Source organism: Paroedura picta, chromosome 5, assembly GCF_049243985.1.
Source record: "Paroedura picta isolate Pp20150507F chromosome 5, Ppicta_v3.0, whole genome shotgun sequence".
Classification (NCBI taxonomy): Eukaryota; Metazoa; Chordata; class Lepidosauria; order Squamata; family Gekkonidae; genus Paroedura; species Paroedura picta.
The window spans coordinates 69,937,702-69,952,968 of NC_135373.1; the positions used below are offsets into that span (position 1 = coordinate 69,937,702).

The 15,267-nt window shown below is 41.5% G+C and overlaps 1 protein-coding gene across 1 annotated transcript in view; it reads left to right on the plus strand.

Annotated features, from left to right (window-relative positions):
• The window catches only part of CTTNBP2 (cortactin binding protein 2), a 102,908-nt gene that overhangs the window by 52,999 nt on the left and 34,642 nt on the right, over positions 1 to 15,267 (plus strand). Inside the window, 5 exon segments of the mRNA XM_077338428.1 lie at positions 1,012 to 1,215; positions 2,775 to 2,874; positions 5,993 to 6,143; positions 10,992 to 11,246; positions 12,693 to 12,810. Of these exon segments, the coding sequence (XP_077194543.1) occupies positions 1,012 to 1,215; positions 2,775 to 2,874; positions 5,993 to 6,143; positions 10,992 to 11,246; positions 12,693 to 12,810 (828 nt within the window).

Here is a 15,267-nt window from a genome sequence, read left to right on the forward strand (position 1 = left end):
ACAGCAGACTTCATGTCCTTAATAAACTCTCCTTTAAAGCTGCTAATGTCTGATATCAGGAGCGTCTAACCAAGATAACTGCAAAGATTTCTAGGGTCCTATTCTGCCCATTTCCTTTTTGACTGGATGGTGTGGAAGCTTTTGCCAGCAATTTTGAATTAATTCACTAATCACTGTACATGACCACTTTCTATAAAGCATAACAGGATTTGCAGTACTGCCAAGCTAGGCACTGCTGAACAACAAGTGAGCATAGATTGCAGTGTGTACTTACAATTTAAATGTCAATCATATATTCTAGAGAGCTAATAGACCGACAAAGCATTCAGTTTGCAGATGTTAAAAAGGAACACACTTCTAGGAACACACTTCTATATAAAATGTACCACAAACCCTGTTTTAGCTAATTTTTAAGCCAAAATGACTAGGTTGTCAATAGATTTGAGTTAAAAACAGATTTTAAAAATATGAAGAGTTACAATTGGTATTATTATTATTAAGTTGTATTTTTACCTGCCTTCTCTCTGGCAACTCAGGAAAGGTGGAAAGTTTCTTAAGAATTAACATATTAATCTGTAATAATAAAGATTGTTTGAGTTTTTAGTTACTATTGGATATAACTGCACCTTTAACTTCACTTCCTCTTTGCATATAACTTTACTTCCTCTTTGGATAAAATTATTAGTATTCAGTACATTTTTATCCTGTCCTTCCAAGGAGCTCAAGGCAGCAACCCCAAAAGTTAAGCTAAGAGGCTCTGTGAGGAAGGTTAGGCCCAAAGTCTCCCAGGAAGCTACATGTCAGAGTGAGGATTTGAACTTGGGTGTCCCTAGTCTGACATTCCACAGTGCCTTTTGAATATCATTATCGGAGTTGTGCAAAATCGTTTCAGGTGCTGAAACAACAAAAGAATCTGTGTCTCATGTTGGACTTATTTTCAGAGCTTACGAAGTGTTCAGCTTTAATTTATTCTTGGTTGTTCTTTCTAATTTTTATTGCTTTAACTCACAGGCTGGTCTCCCTCCCTAACCCCTTTATTAATGAGTGGTGGTCCTGTCCCCCTGGGTGGCAGGCCCACCCTTCTTCACCAAGCTGCTGCCCAGGGAAATGTCACTTTATTGTCAATGCTGCTTAATGAAGAAGGTCTGGACATTAATGACTCCTGTGAAGATGGCTATTCTGCCTTGTATTCTGCTGCTATGAATGGACATACAGGTATGAGATTTGTAACAGCTATTACATTATTAGTGTGTATATTATTGTATCTAAAAGTAAAGTGAACAATTTATTCCAGTAAGAAAACGAGACCATGTAGAGAAGATTGGGTTTTCTTCCTACTCAAGAGTTCACTAGTATGCAGAAACTTTGTTAATTGAACAAAGATGGGAAAACCAAACAGCCTGATAAGGACTGAGAATGATTCAGGAGACATGGGACATATTGGGAGCAGTTGAGAGTCAGTTAAAGGGAAAAGCCTGTAGGAAACATTAAAATTGACTGTTTAAGCGTCTGACAGCTTAGAACCCTGAATAGGAGATGGAGAATGGGACTTTTCAGATTGTTCACCCCCTGCAATTCCCCCCCAGCCTTTCTGCTTATATTTTTATGTAGTTAATGTAGCTTATTTATGTAATTCCTACTGGTATGTACATGTACTTAAATTCCACAATGGTGTGGAAAAGTATTTTTGTATTAATATCTAAGCAGCAATCAGAAAGTTCAAAACAATCCATCTGAGAAAATGAAAGCTTGCCTCTCCAAATAGTGTTTTTCACGCATTATGCATTTATACGTACCACTTGTTTATGCAGAGGACTGGAAGGAAGGCAAATTGCTGCATCTAAAACCGAGATTATTTGGCTGGAAAACAAAATAGCCGTTACTGCTTCTGCATAACAGCTATCACAGCAAGCTTAGGTGAATATGTGGTATATTAAACAAAGCTTAATTGCCTGTCACTGGCCTGTCGCAACGAGTCGGATTTGCTCTCCAAATAATAAAGGACATCAATAATGCATGCAATATCATTTTAATTCCAGTGAGCAGTAGCAATTGCAGCACTGGACTCAGACTCAAATCTCCAGTAATATACAAAATTTCCTTAGTGGCCTTGACTACTGCTTCGTATGGTCATACAGGAAAAGGGGACGGCAGAGTTCTGAGCCTGATAGAAGAGTCTGTACCATGTCAGACTGCAGCAGAGGGTTCACATATTAATATTCCTTGAATTAAAACAAAAGTGCCCCACAAGATGAAATCTAGTTTAATGATAATCTGGTTGGGCTAGAATCTTTTCCCCTGATATATTAGGTTGTTTGCTTTACTGACAGGAACTATTTTATATGGGGGGGGGGCATTAATATAGTGTCTTCTCCAGCATTTGTAGACTAGCCTATTTTCAGCTCCAGAAGTCATAGGTTTGGTGTGCCTAGTAGAAATGTCAGGATAATGCTGCCTTGTTAAATGGACTCTGCACTGCTTGGTCCTAAGTTACTCCATGGAGTATTTCAGCACTGATGAGGGGACAGGTAATAACTGGAAAGGTCACAATTAGAAAATCTTTGGTGATACATCTGGATGATGTTAGCTAGCAGTAAGCATATTACTTTAAAAGACTGTGTCTTGATAGTAATTGTAGAATGATTTGCTAAATGGGTGAAAAGTGTTCATTTGTATTGTATCTAAAGTTTTAAAAGGCAGTTTGTTTTTTTAAAAAAACGTCTTTTCCCCCTTTGCCTGTGTATTATTCTGCCTTTATGTTTTTCACTTCATAGATTGTGTAAGATTGCTGCTGACTTCAGAAGCACAAGTTGATCCTGTTGATAAAAATGGCTTTACACCCTTGTGTTCAGCAGTTGCTCAGGGACACTGCAAGTAAGCGATCTGCTTCTTTGCCAATTATCTGTTTAGTTTGTTTTTTCAGAGCAAAGCTACATCTCTTCCTTAAGTATTAGCCTTGGTAGTATGTAACCTTGTGTAAGTACGTAACTTTTGGGGGCGAGTTTATGCTGTCTAAAATCCACGTGGGTATGTTTTCATCACCTAAGTGCTCCTTTGCCTGAACAGAAATTGGTGTTAAGAAAATTTTGGAACAGTCCTCCCAACTTGTTTCTACAGTATGTTTGGAGTTCTTGCCTTCTTCATTAAAATACCTGCTTTGTGGTTGGGTTTGGGGGAGGGGAACTTAATGCTAGGCTGTATTTTACATGTGAAAAGTTCAGAATAAATCCCTGGCTTCTCTGGTTGCAGGTGTAGTCAAACTGTGGCCCTCCAGATGCCAGCAAATGCTAGCAGGGGCTCATGGGAATTGTAGTCCATGAACATCTGAAGGGCCGCAGTTTGACTACCCCTGGAAAGGACCAATCGGAGTACACAGTACTAGCTAGCTAGATAGCTAGTACTGATAGCACTGATAGATAGATAGCACAGTACTAGCTAGCTAGATAGCTAGATAAGAACATAATTTCTTCAGAGTTGTAGTTTCTATAAGTGATTCCCACATTTTTCATCCAAAGCCCTCAGTATTGCCTCAGTACTTCTTTGTTGTGAAATATTTTTTAGTGTTGCCATCTGACTTTCTAATATATATATTGCGTTCTCTTGTGTTATAGAGAAATCATACATTAAAAAAATCAATTTTCATGTGCACACATTAGATTGTATTCTCTTGTGTTTGTGCCTTTCAAGCTTTAGGATTTTTAAAGCCAGATTGGGGTTGTGGGTCTTGTTTTCTTCAAATGCATCTCTGAACTGGGGATTTGAACTGATTTATGGGCCAATTTTTGCTCAAAGCCTTGTCAAACTTTTCTCTAAGCATGCAGTCTAAGATTCAATGAAAAGCATGTGTATTTACTGGCAGCAGATGGGAAATTGCATTCATAGAAATTTTTGACTTTGATCCTTCCAAAGTACTCTTCCTGTAAAAAACAAAACCCTTCAATTGAATAATATTACATCAGGCAACAAGGATTTTTCATATAACACACTTGTGGAAAGATAGAATAAAATCATGTAAGTTTTTTGTGGGTCTTGGATAGTTTGAAGCAGTATTTACAATTCTGAGAAGGTAACAAGCTTCTTGTGAGATATTGGGTACTAGATTTCACCATGGTGAAGCTTTTTTCATTTTTTGTAAGTTTGGAAAGTTTAAAATCCATCTCCAAACAGGTTTAAAATTCATTCAGTGTGCGGCTTCTTTAAAAGTGAAACATTTTAATTAACCTCAAGTGTACAGTGTGATTCACCTAATTTTTTCATTGTGTTCTAAGATTTCTGGTGGGTGCCTGAGAATATTCCCACCTGGAAAAGGGTTGGCCATTGAAAATTGCTAAGTGGACATTCTTTTACAGCTTGGCCTAGCAGAATGTTGCTGAATTGTTGTTAGGTGCGAAGTCGTAATATACTTTGATTCTGACAGCCACTTTGGTATAGAGGTTAAGGAGTTGTTGTTGTTAGGTGCAAAGTCATGTCCAACCCATCGCAACCCCATGGACAATGATCCTCTAGGCCTTCCTGTCCTCTACTATTCCTTGAAGTCCATTTAAGTTTGCACCAACTGCTTCAGTGACTCCATCCAGCCACCTCATTCTCTGTCGTCCCCTTCTTCTTTTGCCCTCGATCGCTCCCAGCATTAGGCTCTTCTCCAGGGAGTCCTTCCTTCTCATGAGGTGGCCAAAGTATTTGAGTTTCATCTTCAGGATCTGGCCTTCTAAGGAGCAGTCAGGGCTGATCTCCTCTAGGACTAACCGGTTTGTTCGCCTTGCAGTCCAAGGGACTCGCAAGAGTCTTCTCCAGCACCAAAAGCCACAGTTCTTCGACGCTCGGCCTTCCTTATGGTCCAACTTTCACAGCCATACATTGCAACTGGGAAGACCATAGCCTTGACTAGATGCACTTTTGTTGGCAGGGTGATGTCTCTGCTTTTTAGGATGCTGTCTAGATTTGCCATAGATTTCCTCCCCAGAAGCAAGCATCTTTTAATTTCTTTGCTGCAGTCCCCATCTGCAGTGATCTTGGAGCCTAGGAAAATAAAATCTGTCATTACTTCCATTTCTTCCCCATATATTTGCCAGGAATTGAGAGGGCCGGGTGCCATGATCTTAGTTTTCTTGATGTTGAGTTCAAGCTAACTTTTGTACTCTCCTCCTTCACCCGCATCAACAGGCTCTTTAGTTCCTCTTCGCTTTCTGCCATTAGAGTGGTATCATTTGCATATCTGAGGTTGTTGATATTTCTCCCTGCAATCTTGATCCTAATTTGTGACTCATCTAACCCCGCCTTTCTCATGATGTGCTCCGCATACAAGTTAAATAGGCAAGTTGCTGAATTACTTGGAAGTAAATTCTATGGATTTCAGAGGAACTTCACTCCCCAAAAGCATACTTACATTTGTGACCTTAGTTGGGTTGAGGATGTTCTAGTAAAACTCTGTTGACATTTGATGTTATTTCTCTTTCAGTTTATTTTATTACTTAATAGCTTTCCATGTCTAAAATTGTAATGTTAGCCCTCTGCCTGCTGGCAAGAGAATAGGAATGTGACTTTTAGGCCAGCACGGTGTAGTTTGATTTCCCACTCCTCCAGATGAAGCCACTTGGATGGTCCAACTGTGCTTGGTCCAGCCACAGTTCAGAGCTCTCTCAGCCTCATCTATATCGCAGGGTGGGGAGAGGAAGGGAAGAGTGTTTGTAAGGCACATAGAGATTCCTTCAGGTACCAGCTCTTCTTCAATGTCAAGAGGAAGTGTTCTCCTCATTGGCGGAGTCTCATCCATGAATAGAGATCATAGCATGGGAAGGTGCTAGTGATTTAGTGATTACATCCTGAGACTCAAACAGATTATTTGAAATTTTATACCATATCTTCAATAATTTTTTTATATTCTCCCTCCACACTCAGATCTCTGAAATGTTTACACAAAATGCTGCATAATCCTACAATACCTGTCCTTCCAAACCTCAATAAAATGGTTTTCTTTCTTTCACCCCTCCAGATGTGCAGAATTATTAATCATGTATCATGCCAATGTTAATCATGCTGCTGAAAGGGGAGAGACACCTCTGTACATGGCCTGTGAAAATGGAAATGAAGAATGTGTCAAACTCTTGCTGAAGGCTGGAGCCAACAGAAGCGCAAAAACCTGTGTAGGTTTTAAAGCCCATTTTCTCAAAGTCAGCATTTCAGAAAACATAAGTGACCTGCTTCCAATTGGCTTGTATTTTATTAATACTAATAATAACTGCCTTAATGCATAACATTCTTTGGATTTAATAAGAAATGTATGCCATCATTAAATGCCTTCAACTAAATCATACATTTCCTCCCTGAGATTTCCAAAATCATTCTCTTTCATGTCATCCTACCTTTCACACAGAATATGAAGTGCCATTACTTACAACTCAGTCCCATGATCCCATGTTTCATGGTATCAACTTTGATAGAGACTTTTGTTTTTTCTGTTGCCAAACCTTGAATTTTTTATCACTAGAACATTACATTTGTCAGTCTTTGATGCTGCTGGACTTATCAAGGGACCAGCCATTGAACAATATGAGAGCGATGAGAGTGTTCTTCCAGGGCTGACTCATCCATTAGGCACAGTAGGCACAGGGCCTTAAGCCCACAGTACTTTTAGGGGCCCACAAAAATGCTTTAATTCTTTTTCAAATCAGAAGAACAACAATGAACTTTCAGAATTGAAGAAAATATTTTAATTTTCTTTCTTACATCAGAAAAAGATGAAATTTTAGGGCCCATGAAAATATATTAAACTTTGCCAGAAACAGAAAAAAATAAAATGTTGAAGTAAAGTTATTTAAAAATAATTTTTAATATTCATATTATTATGGTGGAGGTTGGGATGCCAGCCTTCAAGTGGGACCTGAGAATCCTTTGGAATTACAACTCATCTCCAGACCAGAGAGAATTTTTTCCCCCTGGAGAAAATGGATGCTTTGGGGGGTGGAGTCTATGGCATTGTACACCACTGAGGTCCCTGTCCTCCCCAACCTGATCTGATAACTCTACCCTTCCATTCCCCACTGGTGGGATCTGGCCACCCTAGTGGGAGGGGCCCAAGAAGGCAAAAATGCCTAGGGCCCACAAAAGCCATTATGTGGCCCTGGGTTCATCAGGATCAAAAAGAAATTGCTAGGAATATGGACAAATTAGAGGCATATAAAAGCAATATTCAGCTAAGGAAATTTATCTAAGTATTAGCAAGAAAGCCCATTGCAACCATGGACATTAGGACCCACAGGACACTGGCAGGTGCAGATCTCTCTCTCTCTCTTGTAGCAGGAGCCATAGGAAGTAATGAGGGCTCCTTCGTAGCAGAGAATCAAGGCTGGTGTGCAGTTTGGGGCTTGTTTGCAGTTTGTCTCCATCTGTCTCTGTCTCTCTCCCTCGCAGCAGGAGTCATAGCAGGGAATCAGGGGTTGTTTGCGGTTTGGCAGGGCTCTCTGTGTCTCTGTGTGTCTCTCAGGTGTCTGAGAGCAAAGTGGGTAGCATCCAGGGAAGGAGAGCTGAAGCTGTAGGGGCAGGGCCAATCAGGGTGCAGCCAGCTTTGTTGGCTGCACCCTGATTTGCCCTATTCCAAATTGGACATCCCAGACCGTTCCAACCCCCCCGAGGCTGTTTCACAAATATTAAGAGGAACAACAATGGATAAGGATATCTTTCATGTTGGGTGTGATAATAGCTAACACTGTGAATTATTTTTTAAAAGCCATATGGGAATTTCAGAAGATCAAATACCTTTTTGCTGGGAGTATCTGGGGTTAGTGTCGTACAGGCCATTTAACTTAGAAGGAAAGTTCCCAGTGAGGCACTATCCTAAAAGGCTTCTGGCAGTTAGGAGAAAGCAGAGCCAAGCCCATATAGATCTGCAAGCTCTGCAGAAACCACTCAGCTTTAGGGTTGTCAGCTTTCAATCGGGAAATACCTGGAGACTTTGGGGGTAGAGCCAGGAGTGGGCAGGATCCGGGGCAGAGAGGAACCTCAGTGGAGTACCATAGAGTCCACCCTCCAAAGTAGTGGTTATCTACAGGAGAACTGATCTCTATCACCAGGAGTTGAACTATAATTCCTATGGATCCCCAGGGGATTAGCATCTCTACTCAGCTGAGACATGGCCAACAGTGCTAATGATGGGTATCAGCTCACACTTTGCCAGTGAGTGCAATGAAATAGAAAACAAACAAGTGCTCATTGTTGGGGATCACTGGCAAGATCGCAGCTGAGTGACCCTGCAGTTATGGCATATACCACTGTATAAAAATTCGGTGCAGTTTAGATTCAACCAGAAATTATTCAGGTATACCTCAATCACCTGAACCCCAGGGCTTCAGGTTCTGGTGATTTGAATACAGCTGAATCAGTTCTGGTTCCGAAGGATAGGCTGTTTGTTGGACTTGGGGACTTCTCTCCCAAAGGTTTCTCTCTCTGGATCAGCTTGGGCTGTGCAGGCAGGGGATTGAAACTGCCCACACCCCACACAGGCTGGCAGCCAGTTGATCCAGAGAGACGCTTCTCTCCCTGGATTGGCTTGGGCTCTGTAGGGTGGGGGCAGTTAATTTCTAGTATTTTTAGGCTTAACCAAGCCAAATTAGCCATCCCTACTGCAGAAACTACTCAACCTGATTTGTTCCTGGAATATTATGGACCATTCCGCACCCAATTAAAAAAGTGAGAGTCTTCCCATTTGAAAATGCCATATTTTTGCCATTTTGCATGGCATCGTAAACATCCTGCGTTATAGCAGCTAACCAGTAGCTACATTCTGTATTTTAAAGCACAAAACTGGATTCCCCCTGCCATGTGGCACTAGTAGGATGAGAGCAGCCAGCAAGACACTCGCACAAGACATGTGTGTTACCAAAGTGGCCAAAGTAGCAAGATCTCCTGCTCCAGTGCCTGCCCTCAAGCCCACCTCCCTCTCGCTTCACCTGGAACAGGGTTTTCTTTTTTTAAAAAACTGCCTGCAGCAATGAATAGATATACAATCACCCAGGCAGAATACAAAATAAATTTTTGCCCATAAAACATGCCTCTTTCCCACCAAAAAAACAAAAACAAATCCCCCCCCATTTTTTTTAACCGTCAAGGCTCCAGATTGCAAGAGGACTTGCAGTGAAAGGAGCCCTATGCATCTATGAATAAATGCATATGCTTTTAAACAAATAAGTCTCATTAAAAAATAGCAGGCATCATGGTCCCTTTAAAAGAACAAGAAAGGTGATTGGCCACCTGACTTGATTGCCAGGTGGAAGACAGGAGTGTGTCTAGCATGTTCCCCTCTTCCGCCATTTCAAGCAGCCATGCAAAATGGCAGGAAATGCAAGACGGCAGCAGAGGAGCCAGCAGGTGAGGAATTCCAGGAGGCATTTTTTTTTTTTGCGTTACACGATTGTGCTGATGTAAGGCTTTTTCCCCCCTGTGTGGAATGGCCCTCTATCTTCCCAGTTCGCCCTAGGAATATCTGACCATTGATGGCCAACTATCTTGGCAAAATGTTCCATGAGTCATATTCAGCCGTCTACTCTTATGCATATTACGCATGCAGAGGTTCTTCTGTGCTTTAGGATGCTTGAACCTCTGGTCTACTAACTTGGAAGGGAGCATATCACAGGATGGCCAGTTAAACTGTAAGCTATGTGCAGGCTAGTAAGCCATTTAGCTCTTCTCCAAGAGTGCCACAAATTATTAATATATTCTTGGAGCCTACATTCTTACATACTGCCTCCAGAGCAAGTGGAATGGTTCTATTGTCAATGGCTACATGCTTATGGTTAGGCTGCCACACTCCCACACCTCCTGGCCACTGGGAGAGAGGGGGAGGCCGGCTGGGCATACGCCACTGAGCTAGCCCAGCCAACACAGCTTGCCACCTGGGCTGCCTTGCTTAAAACAGGATTTGCTTCTATTATTAATATATAAAATAATCAAAACAATTAAAACAAAAACATAACAAAATAAACACATGAATAGGAAGAAGGGTCAATGAGGTTCTGTGAGGGAAGGCTAGTGGAAGACAATGATAAGAAGAGACAATAATTCCCCAGGGTTGGAATTCCATAATTGTTATGCCCTGATTGAGCTGGTTCCATAGAGATATTCTTGAATCCCAAGGTTTCCTTCTCTTTTCCTCAGTATTTAAAATTAATCATTGAATTCCCAGCAGGAAAAATACTGTTGGCAAATTGTCTGGGTGGGGGTTAGAGAGGGAACTAGCATTAGATTGTTGATCTGTATGGAAATATGGCGGTGGCTTTCCCCTTCCCACCCCCAAATAAGGACTATGTCACATAATGCCAATAATTTGTCTTTTTAATGAAAAGTCCCAGTACAGTCAGCTCAAAGCGTAATGATAACTTGGTCAAAAATAATAATAACAAAGAAAAGCAATAAGTTCAGATGTTGCCTATGTAAAATAAGTACTTCAAAAGGAAAATTAAGGAATGAAAAATGCTTTTTCCCAGAGCAGCTGTGTTTGCTTTGTTATGCTAATATAGAGAAGACTTTAACACTGCATAGAGCCAGGGTGGAGAAACATTCTTCTATAAAGCTATACTGAACTGAGATCAAGCATCTGATAGAGATGCAGTAATATTTCTATCGCATTCTATATCAGGGTAATTTTATTATCAGTCTCCTAGAGCAACAAGCATTCTTTGCATGGGATTGATTAAACTCATTTTGCTCCATTCATGCATTTTCTGGGTCAACCTTCTTATCTGAGAATCTGTGACTTCAACAGATACTCTTCAAAGGAAGATGGTACTTTTGGACCCCTTTCTTCATTGTATACTGTATGTGTAATTATGCAAAGACAACAAAGTGATAGTCCTTCTACAGTATTTATAGCCAGACACTGGTGTGTACTTCAGACAGTTTTTAGACCACAAGTTAGGCAGAACCCATACATTTTGTAGCTATTCATTCATCTCAATTCAATTGTGTCAAGCTCTTTTCTTTTTTTGTTACCTCAATAGGAAGGCTGGACTCCATTTCATGCAGCTGTGGATGCCGGTCATGTTGACTGCTTAAGACTTCTTATGTACTACAGAATGCCAGGAATTAGAAACTTTGTGAATCAAACAGATGCTGATTCCTGCATCTTCAACTTGGAATGCAAAGAAGAGACCCTGAACTATACTGCAAACCCAGTTATTTCTGCAGATCTCATCAACCATGCTGACAAGGAAGGTTGGACTGCAGCCCATATAGCAGCGTCAAAAGGTTACAAGGTCTGTCTCCCTCAAATGTATTGATTCATGTAGCTTTGCTGTTGAGGTGTGAGTGTCTGGCTTGCCGGTGTTTGGTGGTTTTGGGGTCCATGGCATGACTAGCCTTCTATCTGCTCTCCTGCGATTGTCCCCATATGCTACATCAATCATTACAGATATTTCACACATCAGGACTGCCTCATATGCCACTATCCTTCCTGGTTTGAAAGGCAACCATGAAATGCATAATAGTCATATGTGACTGGTATTGCATAGAACTCAACCCCTGGAGTTAGCTTTATCTACTCAGGCCAGAGTAGAATATTTGAGCATGTTAGAGCAGAGTTGCAATTTAGCATCTCAGAGTTACTTAGCTAAACATTGTTGGAACCAGAACATTGCATTAGATGGATATTTCGAGATCAGGAAGAATTTCTTGCATTCCTACAACATTTGTACATGGCGTTGTATTGCAGAGTCTTAGGAGTGTATTTGATTGGGGATAAAAAGAGACACCACTGGAGTGGAACCCTGCTTTGCAGCCTACACTGAGTATTTCTCCCAGTCATTTGTGGGGTCAGCAGGAAGCTAGCAGTATGTATTCATTCCAATCTCACTATTCTTATTAAGCTACAATGTACTTAGATTATATTTCTAAGTCAATCAGTTTTTGTTAAATAGATCAGTCATAGCTGAGGGTATTAGAGGCCATGGCAGAGAATTCATGTATATGTGTAGTATTTTATTTTTCTACGGTGAATATCTGAGAACATAGTGAAACATTTTTTAAACAATCTGAGAGCAATTTCAAGAATCTGCCGACATAGGAATTCCTCAGTTAAAAGACTGCATGGCATGAATGGTCCCGGAAGCATATAGAGGATTGTTTGGATTGAGAATACATTTGGGAAAGCCAGTTAATATGGCGCCTTCCTGACCCACATATGTCCGTTTCCAAATGATGCTGTTTATAAGCAGCAGCAGCCACTGAGGAAAGGAGGGAGAAGCTGACATGAGTAGGCATCCATTGTAGCTCCTACTTTGTGGAAGGGGGTGAGGGGAATACCATAATAAGAAATCTTCAGGAGGCACTGCAAGGCCATTCTATTCACTAGGGCTTTTAACAGGTTATAAGCTGTAGGGATTTGGGAGAGGGAGGAGAGTATCTGGGGTCTTATACAATTGGTTTTAAACTGCAGTAGCTTAACTATAAGTATAAGCCACCCAGAACCCCAAGGAAAGGTGGAATATAAATATTCTAAGAGCTCTCATTGGCTGCTCTTAGGGAGCGGCTGAACCTAACCTGTCCATCACAATTACTTTTTGCAGTGTTTTAAGGACTGAAATAAGGACTCCAAAAATTAAATCTTGGCCTATCTACCTCAGGCCTAAGTGACTCATTTAAGTTAATTTTAAGTCAGTTAATTGCTTGGAACCCTCAGCTTAATACAGCTATTCTTTTCCAAGACCTGTCTGGAAGTTTTGTGTAGCCATGGTGGACTAGAAGCTGAGAAGAAAGATAAATGCAACAGGACACTGCATGATGTTGCTACTGATGACTGCAAACATCTCCTGGAGAATCTGAGTGAGTAAACTGTTCTGTTCACAAACATTTGCAGAAAGGTCACCAGTAGAATTCAATGCTCAGGTCTTGCTCAAAATCCTTCCAAACTGATAGGAAAGTGTTGGGGAATTATGGATTGCTGTGTTTTTAGTATGGTTTGTTTTTATAAACATACAGACATACATACATAGCCTAGCAGAATTTCTAGTACCACCTCTGAAGCTGCCTCTTAGGCATGTGGAGGCTGCTTTCAGAAATGAGACACAATCCCCTGTGCTATCACCACTTATTATCATCCCTATTCAGCGAAGCCTGATACACCCTCCACTGAATGGAACCCATTCCCTGTTCTTCACCCAGAAGAGATAGCTGTGGAAAGCCTACATAGTTTTTCTGAGCCCACAGCTATATCCAGGGAAGAAAAGGGTGGTCTTCTAAACCCAGGCTCCAGAATCAGCAGTGCACCTGCTGCACATGCCCAACCCAAATCCCCTTACCTGTTACCCTTGCCAGCTGCTCTAGAAATCACTTTTGCCAAACCACTTGTACCAGAAGACCTGTCAAGAGGTCACAGAAACACTGAGTGCAAGCAAACACAGCCCCTGTAAGGACCCTCCTTGCCCTAGGACAATGGAGCTCAGTAGGATCATTCTGGGCCTACTCCATTATAGAAGAGTGTCTATTTATTTCCATCATCCACTGGAACAAGTGTTCAGTCTTGGAGCTAACCATAATCCCACCACTCATTTCCAGTCCAGCTGACTTCCTGATTCTTTCCTCTGCAGTGTAGCATAGTATGTAAGCACACATAGCCCATCATAATACTTGACTGTTCCAAGTTGGACCATAGTCAGATTTTGTCCTCACCCTACACTGAAGCCCTTTTGCATTATGCTTATGGCTCTTTGACCCTTAAGGAGCACAGGCTGATTTAGAACTGGGACAGTTCACAACACTTAGCGCTTCCAGTCCTTCAAAGGAAAATGTCACTGATCACTTGTTGTTAAATCCCTTTTGATTCCAAAATAAGTGGTTACATAGAGCAACCTTACACTTTCATTTGTCATCTCCTGTGAGGAGTAGGACTAACATCGACTGGCCCAAGGCCTCGAAATTGAAACCATGATGGAGCTCAGCTATAAATCAAGTTCTCCTGTTTTTATCCACTGAACTGCATTTCTGGGACTAGCGTTACAGGGAGGTTTGCAGTTTCAGTGCTCAACATGGAACCTAATGTTTCCCTGAAAAAGTCAGGTATTGCCTTTTAAAACCCTTGTTCTGAAAGGAAAAGGAGATAGTCAGGGTCAGGTAATATACCCATCCCACAATAGTCCCTGTTGACTGTGTGGTTTGGCAGAGCACCAACATGAGTGTGTATCACTCTACCCCATTTGTGCTGTGGAGACTGGATATGCTGAAGCAGCCATATCTGGCTCCCTAAATTAGCGCCACAAGGATGGGTCTCCGGGGTTTAGATCTCACGTGTTGCTTTAAATGGAAATGTTAATGGAGTGGTTCTCATTTACGTCTGATGAGGAGCTGCCTTATGTGGCAGCAAATGCCTTCACGCTCCAGCATATCTCCTGCAGCAATCTTGTATGGGGATTGTATGAGCTTTCCTAACAAAGACGAACGAATGGAAGTTTATTAGAGTGTTCAGCATGAAAACATTTATCATGCTTTTCTTCTTCCTTTTATAAACCATTGGTATGTAGAATAATATTTTACTACTTCAAGCAGCAAGATGGAGAGACAGAGGGAGACAATCTAGTATGGTTATTTAAATTCAATTATATTTCCTTCTTGTATCTGTTTTTTAAAGTTGTTGTTGTTGTTGTTATGTGCGAAGTCGTGTCCGACCCATCGCGACCCCATGGACAATGATCCTCCAGGCCTTCCTGTCCTCTACCATTCCCCGGAGTCCATTTAAGTTTGCACCTACTGCTTCAGTGACTCCATCCAGCCACCTCATTCTCTGTCGTCCCCTTCTTCTTTTGCCCTCGATCGCTCCCAGCATTAGGCTCTTCTCCAGGGAGTCCTTCCTTCTCATGAGGTGGCCAAAATATTTGAGTTTCATCTTCAGGATCTGGCCTTCTAAAGAGCAGTCAGGGCTGATCTCCTCTAGGACTGACCGGTTTGTTCGCCTTGCAGTCCAAGGGACTCGCAAGAGTCTTCTCCAGCACCAGAGTTCAAAAGCCTCAATTCTTTGACGCTCGGCCTTCCTTATGGTCCAACTTACGCAGCCATACATTGCAACTGGGAAGACCATAGCCTTGACTAAACGCACTTTTGTTGGCAGGGTGATGTCTCTGCTTTTTAGGATGCTGTCTAGATTTGCCATAGCTTTCCTCCCCAGGAGCAAGCGTCTTTTAATTTCTTTGCTGCAGTCCCCATCTGCAGTGATCTTGGAGCCCAGGAAAATAAAATCTGTCACTATCTCCATTTCTTCCCCTTCTATTTGCCAGGAATTGAGAGGGC